Here is a 13119-nt window from a genome sequence, read left to right on the forward strand (position 1 = left end):
AAGCTGTTGTCTAGACATCTCCGAAGGAACTATGTTGGCCGCCAAGAAATTCACATAATCAGCATACCACGGGACAATCACCTCTCCTCTGATGGAAAATAATTGCTCATCGGGAAAACTGTCATTTATCTGTACTTCTTTCTTACCCGGTGTCTCTGCAACCTCCAACCTTGATAAATGGTCTGCTACCGAATTCTCTGTTCCTTTTTTATCTCTGATCTCAATATCAAACTCTTGTAATAAAAGTATCCACCGTATCAATCGAGGCTTTGCATCTTTCTTTGTCATGAGGTACTTTATTGCCGAATGATCAGTGTACACTATTACCTTATTTCCAACGAGGTAGGGTCTAAACTTATCGACTGCAAATACTATTGCAAATAGCTCCTTTTCAGTGGTGGCATAGTTTAATTGAGCTTCATTCATTGTTCTGCTTGCATAATAAATTGTATAAAAGACCCTATCAATTCTCTAACCTAAGACGACCCCAACTGCATAGTCACTGGCATCACACATCAATTCAAATGGAAGGTCCCAATTCGGTGCAGCAACTATCGGTGCAGAAATCAACTTCTCCTTTAACATTCGGAAAGCTTTTAAACAATCTTCATTAAAATCGAACTTCACTCCATTCATTAACAAGGTCGAAAGAGGCTTAGAAATTTTGGAAAAATCTTTGATAAATCTTCTGTGAAATCCAGCATGCCCAAGAAAACTTCGTACTCTTTTTACTGACACCGGGGGGGGGGGGGGGGGGGAGATTTTCTATTATTGAGATCTTGGCTCGATCCACCTCAATACCTTTACTAGAGATTCTGTGCCCAAGTACTATTCTCTCCTTGACCATAAAGTGGCATTTTTCCCAGTTTAACACCAGATTTTCTTTTTCACACCGGTTTAATACATTCTCCAAGTTACCCAAACACAGATCAAATGAAGAGCCAAAGACAGAAAAATCATCCATGAAAATCTCAATGCTCCTTTCCACCATATCTGAAAAAATAGCCATCATGCACCGTTGGAATGTTGCTGGTGCATTGCATAGTCCGAATGGCATTCTCCTGAAAGCGAACGTGCCATAGGGACATGTAAATGTCATTTTCTCTTGGTCCTCTGGTGCGATGGCAATTTGATGATAACCGGAGTAACCATCTAAAAAGCAATAATACTCATTGCCTGCCAACCTATCCAACATCTGGTCAACAAAAGGAAGTGGGAAGTGATCTTTTTGTGTCGCCTTATTTAACTTGCGATAGTCGATGCAAATGCGCCACCCGGTCACAGTTCGAGTTGGGATTAACTCGTTATTTTCATTCTTGACTACTGTTATTCCACCCTTCTTTGGCACCACCTGCACTGGACTCACCCAAACACTATCAGAAATTAGGTAAATCACCCCGACGTCCAACCATTTCAAGATCTGCTCAAGTACAACCTCCTTCATAGCTGGATTGAGCCTCCTCTGAGCCTCTATAGATGGCTTGCTTTCTTCCTCCACTAAGATTCGATGCATTACTATTGAAGGACTTATTCCTCTAATATCCGCCAATGTCCATCCAATGGCCAATTTATGAGCCCGTAAAACCCTCAACAATTTCTCCAATTCAGTTTTTGAGAGATCAGCTGAAACAATTACTGGCAAAGTCTCATTCTCCCCTAAGTACGCATAACGCAAATGCTCAGGGAGAGCTTTTAATTCCAAATTTGGTGGCTACTGAATGGATGTTAATGGTCGATCAATGGCCTCTGCCAACTCTTCAAATTTCTTCAAATACGGGTGGTAAGAGTTAATCCACTTTACATATTCTTTCATCTCGTCATCATCTTCATCTTCCTCCCCACCAGTCAACACTGCCTCTAAAGCATCACTACTGACCCTTCTTTCCAACACTGCTTTATCTATCACATCCACACTGTAGCAACTGTCACTGGCCATCGGATACGCCATTGCCTTGAAGACACTAAATACCACCTCGTCCCCCTCGACTCTGAGTTTAAGCTCTCCCTTTTGCACATCTATGAGAGCTTGTCCTGTTCCTAGAAACGGTCGCCCAAGAATAATTGGGACATTTGCATCCTCCTCCATGTCCAGCACAATAAAATCTGCAGGGAAAATGAATTTGTCGACCTTCACTAGCACATCTTCAATAATCCCCCTCGGATGAGCCAGTGATTGATCTGCCAACTGTAGTGTAATAGTTGTTGGCTTTGCCTCACCCAAACCAAGTCTTTTAAATACTGATAGAGGCATGAGATTTATGCTGGCTCCCAAACCACATAGTGCATGTTTACACTCAAAGTTACCAATTGTGCGTGGGATTGTGAAACTTCCAAGATCTCTCAACTTCTGTGGAAGCTTCCTTTGCAAAATAGCACTGCATTCTTCGGTCAATGCCACAGTTTCGTAATCCTCCATCTTTCTCTTCTTTGATAAAATATCTTTCATAAATTTAACGTAACTGGGCATCTGTTCTAATGCTTCTGCAAAGGGTATGTTGATATGCAGCCTCTTGAATACCTCTAAGAACTTTGCAAACTGCTTGTCAAGACGGTTCTTTTGGAGTCTCTGTGGATATGGAATTTTTCTGTGATGATCTATAGACACCGGAGGTACCACTTCTCTTGCTGGCGGAATCTCTTTAACCTTCTCTTCGCAAGTCTTCTTGTCCTCAACATTGGGTGCATGTTGATCTTGCTTCTGCTCGACTCTCTTTTCCACACTTATTCCCTCATATACTGTTCCACTCCTCAAAGTAATCGCCTGACACTGTTCGTTAGGATTCCCCTTTGGATTCACCTCAGTAGTGCTTGGCAAGTTCCCTTGAGCTTGGTTTGCCATAAGTGTGGCTAACTGTCCGATCTGAGTTTCCAAGCTCCGAATTGATGATCTCGTTTCTGTCATAAATTGAGTTAACACATCAGCCTGACCGTCTTGCTTTGCTTGCATCTGTTGCTGTGCAGGTCTTACTGGTTGCTGTTGATAAAACCCAGGAGGAGGTCGAGGATACTGTGGTTGATTCTGTTGAAACTGTTGCTGACTGCCCTGCCCATTTGTCCACGAAAAATTTGGGTGATTCCGCCACCCTGGATTGTAACTCATGGAATATGGGTTATTGGAGGGCCTTGGGAAGTTCCCTATTGCTTGCACTTGCTCCATAGGAATATTGTTAAAATCCCTATTTGTGCATTGTTCAAATAAATGAGGCCCCCCACATAACTCACATTTAATCTTCATCTGCATCACGGGCGCCTGAGCATGAATGTTGTTCTGCTGTAACTGTTTAGTTAATGTTGCCACTTGAGCGGAAAACATTGAAATGGCATCCAATTCATGCACTCCAGCCACCTTCTTAGTGGTTTCTCTTTCTGATGGCCATTGATAGTTATTCATAGCCATTTCTTCCAACAGATCATAAGCCTCATTAGCGCTCTTACTCATGAACGCTCCTCCAAACGCTGCATCTATGATTGTGCGAGTAATACCACACAAACCATTGTAAAAAATATGGACTAACATCCATTTTTCGATTCCATGATGGGGACATTTTCTCAACAGCTCCTTAAACCTCTCCCACGCATCATACAGCGATTCACCATCTTTTTGGTGAAAATTGTTGATTTCACCTCTATACCTTGCAGACAACGATGGTGGGAAAAATTTTGCTAAATTTTTTTGAGTTAGCTCCTGCCATGTTGTGATAGAATTGGCTTCCATAGAAATAAGCCAACTCTTTGCTCGGTCCCTCAATGAAAACGGGAAAAGTCTCAATCTCACTGCATCATTGGTCACTCCGTTCATCTTGAATGTGGCGCAGAGCTCTAGGAAATTAGCCAAATGTAAGTTTGGGTCTTCTGTTGGCAATCATCCAAACTGAACTGACGATTGTACCATTTGCAAAATAGCAGGCTTAATTTCAAAATTATTAGCCTCAACCGTTGGAGGTTTAATGCATGATTGTGCCCCCGTTACAGTAGGTAGCACATAGTCCCTCAAACTTCTTTGCATTGGTTGCTGAACTGGTGCAACTCCTATTCCTCCAACATTACCCGCTGCTATCCCAGCATTTCTATTCTCAGCGTTATCATGGGCAATGTTGTCAACCCCTCTGTTACCTCTGCTTTGAGCCATTCTTTCTACCCTTTTCTGTTTCTGATTTCTTCAACAGGTTTTCTCAATTTCTGGATCAACAGGCACCCTTAACTCAGACCCCTGTTGTCGCATAAACTATATGAATACCTGAAATCACAGATTGCAAAAGAAAACCAGAATGAGAACGGTATAAAAGAAAGGCAACCAAATTAAAAAAAGAATTAATTTCTTGATATTAGTAAAAACAGTCCCCGGCAACGGCGCCAAAAACTTGTTGTGTAAAATCGATACGCAAGTGCACGTAATCGTAACAAGTAATAAAGAGTAAGTGAGATCGTTCCCACGAGGATTGTATATTAAGTACCAAAACTTAATTCCTATTTCTATTTGGCTTACGATAATTGAGTCTAAAAAATTAACTAAAATTATAAAACAAAAATCTGAAATTAACTTCAAGAACTGAAAATAAACAACGTTAAGAAAATTCAATGGATTAAAAATTAGGGCAATCAATTTCATCAACCATCCTCTTTAATTCTTATTAACACAAATCTTACTATTCAATTCTTCTCTTGTGATAGCCGGTCAACAATAATAGCTTATATTCGTACTAGGATATATAAGTCTCAATCTTATGCAAATTTTCTACATCTCTGTGATAAATAAACATAAGATAGGCATTAAGATTAACAACCCTAAAACTACACAGACCACACAGGTACTCTCGTCCTAATATGAAATCTATGTTTATTCAATTACAGCATATTCAATTCTCACTTCTCAGATTTCGAATCAAAATCATATATTTCATGTCAATGGCGATCAATCATTCACAAGCATTAGGTTCAAATTGAATAAATCACAAGATAAAATTGAAATCATAAAACTTGCATTAATTTAAAATAAAGGTTCAGGAGAATCCATTAACACCCTAGAGAGATAATTTAGTTCGTGATCAAATCCATAATAACCATAGTAGAAATAAAAAGCATCCAAAATACAGAAATTTAAAGTAGAAAAGAAGAAAACTGTAATGAATTCTTCGATTCCGCTTGCAATCCTCCACAATATGCCTTCAGCCGTCTCCTAGGGTTAATCTCCCCTCTAAAAACGTCATTAAGAAAGCTTTTATAATCCCTAATTAATTATGTGAGAAAGGACAAAATTGCCCTTAAAAAATGCCCTAACTTCGGGTTCCGTACGGACTGGCGCTGCGGCGCTGTTGAATAGAGCCGCAGCTCTAATGCTATTCGCAATCCAGAATTCCTCTCTGACTCCTTGTAGCGCCGCGACCCCACTTGATTGAGCCGCAACTCTAATGCTGACAGCTTTATTTTTCCTTCTCTGTAACTCTTAGGGCCGCGACTCTACACCATAGAGCTGCGGCTCTAATTCCATTTTTTCACCGAATCTTCAATTTAACCCTCGGGTTCACCTAGCTTTCATTCCTTAGCCCGTTTAACACCGTTTCTTCAATAATTAAGCGCTTTTCCTTCAATTTCAAACTATTTCCTTCATAACCACACTTAATCCTGAAAACACAATAAACATCGGCATAATATCGCACAAAACCAAATAAAAGATTAAAATTGCCTCTAAAAACACGCCATAAAAACATACCAAAACTAGTCCTAACACCCATGTATATACTAAAATTTTAAATTAAAAGTCAACGTTCCTTTTGACCAAAAATGTTAACCCTAATCCTTGACATTATTTTTAGTTACACGTTTATAACCAAAATACTTTATTAGCAAGTCTGACACTATTTAAAGTACACATTGTAATGATCCTAGATTAGGAGGACGTTACAATTTTTATTTATTTATATTTTAATTTTTAAATAATAAATAAAAATTAATTAAATTGGACCAATCATATGTTGTCACATAGACATCGAGTTAATGACTAGGTACCTATGGGTGCAACTTTTGCAACAACTTAAGTATTTTCACCACAAATATTTATGTTCTTTCTAGCCACTTTACACAACACTCTTTTTATTTTTAAGGAAATTTGCACATTTAGTACCCTCTATTTTTACAAAGTATATCTTTGGTAGCCTCTATTACCAATAATTCTTGTTTAGTACCCTCAATTTACAAAATCAGAATTAAATGGTACCTTACACTCAAATTTGGTCAACAATTTTTTTAAATGGCCAAATTACCCTCGGTTATAAATAATAAAGTAATTACAATTTCTTTAAAAAAAAATCTTGACACGTGGCATATTTTCATTCGTCAAACTTTTATTTTTTTAAAAAATAATTTTAAATATAAAAAACAATTAAAAATATATTTTAATTAACTAAAACAAATTAAAATAAGTTAATTAAACTTTATTTAGTCTTTCTTCATCTTTCAATTTCTACGATTACTCCTCTCTCTCTCTGACTGTTCTTCAAAGCCCTAAACCCATAAAACTTCAAACCCAATCAAATCAAAAAAATATCTAACATATTCAAAATAAAATCTAAAATGGTTCTGTGAAATGTGTCCATGAACCTAACAGAGCAACTTTGAAGAAAATTGGTGTCACCATTCAAAATAAATGTTAAATTTAGTGTTCTTGAACCAAACAATTGAGCTTGGATTTTCACACAAAAATGAACTCATTATCAAGAAAAATTATACACAAACCCAACAAATGTACCTCTACTCACCATTATGACTCATCCCAACACCCTGACCCTAAAGTGCGATGACCCATCGTCCTCCCTCATGCATCCTAGAATCCCCACACCAACAATGTTTCCTTCTTCTCAGAACCACTCAGCCACGCTGCTATCATCTGAGCAACTCATTAGAGCTCTTCGTCCGCAACTACGAACAAGTCGTCGTTTGCAACTACCCGCCGAAGCTCATGGTTTGTAGCCACGAACAGTGTAATGTCCCAAATTCCCTAATATGGCTTAGTGCCTGGATTAGGGGGCCAGAAAGGCCATAAATGATTTAATATGTGATTATATGAGTTATATTATTATATGATGGTATTTGCATGCATGTGGACCCGTTTCTTATTAGAGAGGTATTTTCTTAATTTTGACCCGTTAGGGGTATATTTGAATATATGATTATATATTTGTGATATATGATGAGACCACATTATTATGTGGACATATTTGAGATACTTGGCACGAGGAGATCCTAGGAAGCAAGTTAGCGGTTTAGTCATAACAGAGTCAAATACCGGGCTCGGGGTGAGCCTAGGGGTAATTTGGTGCTTAGTACGTTATCGAGATTGAACGGGTAAGGGGAAATTATTTGCTAATTATTTGGGGATATTGGGAGTAATGAGAATTATAAGGCATTAATTATGATTGACGGGGTGCGAGACAAATGACCACATTGCCCTTGAGGGCATTATAGAACCTAAGCCTTACTAAATGGCATATTGGTCATTTCCTTCCTAAAGGATAGATATACTTTGTTATTTTAGAAAACAGGGGAACATTTAGAACAGAGCAACACTTCTCTCTTTTTCTCTAATTCTCGGTTACTCTTTCTCTCTCTTCTCTTTGGATTTCTTTGGGGGAAAAGCTTGGATTTAAGGAGTTTAAGCCAGGGAATTGCTTGGGGGATTGCTAGGAAGCTCTTTAGTTCTTGAGGTAATGATTCTCTAAGCTTCAATCTTGAGTTTTTCTCTATTTTTACAGTTTTTATTGAGTTTATAATTTGGTGCTAGTTTTGGGAAATCAATGAGGTTTTTTGGGAAGTTTTGATTTGGTTTTGATGTCTAAGATGTGTATAACTCGTTTTTGGTTTCAATTGTGGGTTTGGTTGAGGTGTGGGATCAATTTTTGAGGTTTGAGACTCAGAGAACACAAAGAGAAAAACCCATAATTTTGGGTGGCTGCCATTAGCGTTGTAGCGCTAGGTAGGTAGCGCTACATCGCTAGTTTGATGGCGGTCTATGTAATGCCCCAAAATCCCTAATGCGGTTTAATGGCGGGATTAGTAGGCCGGGAGAGCCATAATTGTTTAATTAAGCTATTAACTAATAATATGCATGTTTATGTGAATTATATTATAATATGATGTTATATGCATGCATGTGGGTCCACATTTGATGATTAGGGTGTTTTGGTAATTTGGCCCATTGAGGGCATATTTGTATATTTGGGTACATATTGTGATTTGTGAATGAGATCCCATTATTATGGAGATATATTCGAGCTATTCGGCATGAGACGGTCTTATATTATAGATTAGCAGTTTTGTCATAACGTGGGTCTTTTATTGGGATATTGAGTTATGAGGATGTTATTTGATGATAAATTGGGAGTTATTGAGATCAGGAGGAAATTCTGGAAGTTTTGACTATAATGTCCTCAGGGGTATTTTCGGGACCCCGAGCACTCGGTTTTGTTTGAGGTTACTTAAGCTTGAAGTAGCTTGTCAGATAGAACCATACGTTAGAAAATCTCTCGTTCTCTTTCCATTAGTTCGTTTTACCGTTTGAGGCATTTTCGAAGAAATCTCGAGTTCTAGGAGTCGGAATCAAGCGAGGATTGAGGCATAGCGATCCTAGGGAAGATTAGAAGCTTATTAGACGAAGGATTTAGTTGGAAACAACTCAATTGTAGGTAATTTAAGTCTTAAGTTTTTAAAGTTTTTAAGCTTAGAATTGGAGTTTGTGAATCATTGAGTTTTTGGTTCGTTTGAGCCTTGGGATTGGATGGTTTTGGATCATTGGGAAGCTTGGGAACTTTGATTTGATGATTTGGAAGTGTTTAGGTATGTTTTTGGAGGGTTTGGGATGAAGGAGAACGAGTTTGGGGATGGTTCTGGGTTGGGGGCCGCGACCCTGTTCTTGGGCGCAACAGCCCTAGCTCGAAGAAGCTGGTGGAGCAAGTTTTGCCTTGTTGGGCACCACGGCCCTTGCTCCTGGAGTGGCTGGGGGTCGCGGCCCAAGGTGTTAGGGCCGCAGCCCTTGGACAAGTTTGAGCCCGTTTGAGTGTTTTGGCCCCGGGAACTTGGTTTTAGGCCTTGGGATGGTTCCTACTACTCAGATTAGTGGGGATTGATGTCCCAGAGGCTAGATCTTGGTTTGGGAACCCTTGATGTGACGCCCCACGTCACGACGGCTGCTTTCTGGAATGACGACTGGCCCTACAAACCAACACGAGTCCTTTCAGCGTGCTTTGTCCTCACTCACATGCTTCCTAGGAAAACTTCCCAAGAGGTCACTCATCCCTAGATTACCCCAGGTTAAGCACGCTTAACTTTGGAGTTCTCAAGTGATGGGCTGCCGAAAAGAAGATGCATCTTGTTGATATAGGTAGTACCCATCAATCCATTTAAACCATCTTCAACTGTGTAGTACCATACCTACATAGTCTTAGAATCATCACACTTGACCTTCCCCAGGCAGTGTGGGATTGCACAGAGGCTATGTAATGACCCACTAATCTAGACTATTTGGACCATTAACGAAACTATACATACAACTTACATTTTTACGAAAATACCATAATTTATTGAATAACTTGCAAAATAAGAGTTATTTACAAAGTAAATACCAAAACGGATATGGGATCCCATTGTCTTTAAAACAAAAACATAATTTAAAATAATAAAACATTACATAATTAGTGCAGAAAATACATATAAAAAGATATAAAACTGAAACTACATCCTCGAATCGATTAACGCTCGGCCCCTTGACTCCATTCATCATCGATACACATCCTCCAAGCGTCACGTATCTTACCGCCTCTAAAGCTTATTTTCCTGCACATAAAACAGAAAGGAATGAGCCTAATGCCCAGTAAGGAAAATCTAACACAAAGTCATATACATAATTTCATAAGAAAACATAAAGACTTAACATAATACACATAACATACACTTATTATAATGGCCATTATTACTTGGGGTCCCATAGACTAAACAAGCATATGCCCATGGGATTAGTGGGGTCCTACTAGCTAAGTAGGTCATATGCCCATAACCCATTTGGGGTCTTGTTAGTCATATGGGTCATATGCCCAAGCCTACAAACACACACATATATCATAACACTTTTAATAACATAAAACATATAGATAACATAGCACATAACATGTTGATTCTAGCCTATTTCCTTACCAAAGTTACCGAGATTATGGACTGAGTTGGGATTGTTGGAACACTCCTAAAACCATAAGAAAGAGTAAGTCTAAAGAAAGGAGATGAAATGAAAGAGATGGAAAGACTAAACCATAGAAAACATACTTACCGACTTATATGCTTAAAAGCTTGGATTCCCTAACCAAAATAAGAATAAGGTTAGGGGACTGAGTAGAAGGTTTTGAGAAAGGAAATAACATAAAAATACAGAAAAGAACTAGAGTTTTGGGTTTACCTCAAAGATTGCAAGATCAAACTAACCTTCACCGAAATACTATAGAACTCACTTCCCAAAGTGTTTGATAAGCTTATGATGTTTAAGCTTATAGTTTTTCCCCAAACCAAGTGTTTACACTCTCACACTCACTTAACACTAGCAGCCTCTGAACTTAGAGCAAATGGTGAATAATGGCTGGGTACTAGGTCCTATTTATAGAGTTTGGGAATGAAAATATCTTGATTTTACTTGAATAAAAATAATGGCTTTTTAGGTGAAAATCATTTGAATAATCGTTCAGCAGAGGCTGAAGACTCGTTCAGAAGATGCTGGACTGTTGAAGGAGTTTGAATGGCTGAAGGGAAAAGAATTCAAATGTATTTGAATTCATGCTGGTGGAGGCGATATATCGCCCCCTATAGGCGATATATCGCCCCCTATAGGCGATATATCGCCTGGACCTTTGTTCCCGAGGCGACCGTGCATCGATTCGTGTTTTCCGTATCTACGTGCTGCGATATATCGCCCCCTATAGCTGCGATATATCGGCATACGCTGAATATTTAAACACGAATTTACACATTTTTAGCTGAGTTTGAATGGAGTAAACAGCCTTGACTAAGCCCTCAACGTGCTCAAAGCTGCTGACTGACCCTATACATTCAAACTTTTACCCTTATTTAATTTAATCCTCAAAAATACTTAATCCTTAATTACCATTCAAAACATGTGCTTAAAAACCTATTGGTTGATGTCTAAACCTTATAATATAATAATATAATCCTTAATATCAGACACATTAATCAAACCTTAGGTTATACTTAATATTCTTAAACTATAGGTTAAACTTAGAAAATCTATAAGTACTACTATGAGTGTCCAAATAACTCCCGGTCTGAACCAAAAATCCAAAGTAACAATGATAACACTAAACATACTATAATACTACTAAACAATTAGCTAAGTAAAGTTCTTGGACTCTACAGGCTAGATCTTGGTTTGGGAACCCTTGATGTGACGCCCCACGTCACGATGGCTGCTTTCTGGAATGACGACTGGCCCTATAAACCAACACGAGTCTTTTCAGCGTGCTTTGTCCTCACTCACATGCTTCCTAGGAAAACTTCCCAAGAGGTCACCCATCCCTAGATTACCCCAAGTCAAGCACGCTTAACTTTGGAGTTCTCATGTGATGGGCTACCGAAAAGAAGATGCATCTTGTTGATATAGGTAGTACCCATCAATCCATTTAAGCCATCTTCAACTGTGTAGTACCATACCTACACAATCTTAGAATCATCACACTTGACCTTCCCCAGGCGGTGTGGGATTGCACAGCTTACCCGGTTTTTCCACTTACGGATCACGAGATTCTGACTGTCACACTTGATGTTCATTTTATTGATGGTGTCCCATATTTGGTTATGACTAGGTGACCGCTAAATTCTTAAAGGTTGATCGTTCTCAAGGGTCGTTCTTTTATTCATTCTCACTCGAATCAGAGGTAAGAAAACTACACCCTGTGTATATGTGACATGCATAATTATTCTTGATGCATGTGGGATTGTTAAATGTGACATGCATGGTTATTGTTGAGGCATGTCAAGTGATTAAATGTGATGCTTGTGATGCACGAGAAACATGTGATTAGGGCATGCTATGAATATTGATTTTGAGATTGATCAGAGCTTGAGTCTCTGTAATTGTGCATGATTATAATTATGCTTTTGATTAATGAGTGAGCATGACAATTGCCTTATATCCGAATATTTGACATATGATATATCTCTGTTTGTATTACCTAAATGATGAAAGCACTGACTTATTAGTGAGGGATTGGCAATGGTGTCAATATCAACTGTGAAGTTGTGACTCATTAGTCAAGTTCGGCAGTGGTATTGAGCACTGGTCACATGGGATTGACTTATAAGTCAAGTATGGCCTTAGCGTGTTTAACGCAAGCCAATAAAAGATTAGATCTAATCGACATCTGCATTGAATGACTCAAATGAGCATTAATGTCGGACCGACCTCAAGTTCGATGAAAATTAAAAGCGCTTGTCTAGTCTATGGGCTAGTTAATTAGAGCCAGAGTCAGAAAGGCTAAGGTGACCTACATGTCACATGGCTAGGAGGGTATGGGACCTCCAGAGATTGACTTATTAGTCATCTATACAGAGTGTGACTTATTAGTCACTAATACCAAGCGTGACTTACTAGTCACTAATACAGAGTGTGACTCATTAGTCACCTATACAGGGTATGACTCATTAGTCATCCATACATAGATTGGATTATTAGTATCTATACAAAGCGTGACTCATTAGTCGCCTGTAAAGAGTGACTCATTAGTCGCCTGTAAAGAGTGTGACTCATTAGTCACCTATACATAGTGTGACTCATTAGTCACCTATACAAAGTGTGACTCATTAGTCACCTAGACAGAGATGGACTCATTAGTCATCTACACAGGGTATGACTTATTAGTCATCTATACAGAGTGTGACTAATTAGTCACTTATACAGGGTGTGACTCATTAGTCACCCACTCCGAGATCGACTTATTAGTCATCTATCCAAGAAGCAGGTCCTCAGAGAATGACTCATTAGTCTTCTATTCCGATGAAGGACCCCATAATCATTTATTTGAACTTATTTTCATGTGTGACGGAAGCTATTATTGCTAGGCATGCACATTA

The 13119-nt window shown here is 38.7% G+C and overlaps 1 protein-coding gene and 1 non-coding gene across 2 annotated transcripts; one reads left to right on the forward strand and one right to left on the reverse strand.

Annotated features, from left to right (window-relative positions):
- Positions 1–1711: 1711 nt before the first annotated feature.
- Positions 1712–3799, reverse strand: LOC133782950 (uncharacterized). Its single transcript, XM_062222474.1, has one exon. The coding sequence runs from the start codon at positions 3797–3799 to the stop codon at positions 1712–1714; it is 2088 nt and encodes a 695-aa protein (XP_062078458.1).
- Positions 3528–3634, forward strand: LOC133813637 (small nucleolar RNA R71). The gene has a single exon (XR_009884644.1). It is a non-coding gene; the product is annotated as a small nucleolar RNA R71 (small nucleolar RNA).
- Positions 3800–13119: the final 9320 nt, after the last annotated feature.

The sequence above is a fragment of the Humulus lupulus genome, chromosome 1 (genome assembly GCF_963169125.1).
Source record: "Humulus lupulus chromosome 1, drHumLupu1.1, whole genome shotgun sequence".
NCBI lineage: Eukaryota > Viridiplantae > Streptophyta > Magnoliopsida > Rosales > Cannabaceae > Humulus > Humulus lupulus.

Bases quoted from the DNA above. Each gene is read 5' to 3' on its own strand.
- LOC133782950 (XM_062222474.1), bottom strand. From the start codon at position 3,799: ATGAACGGAGTGACCAATGATGCAGTGAGATTGAGACTTTTCCCGTTT.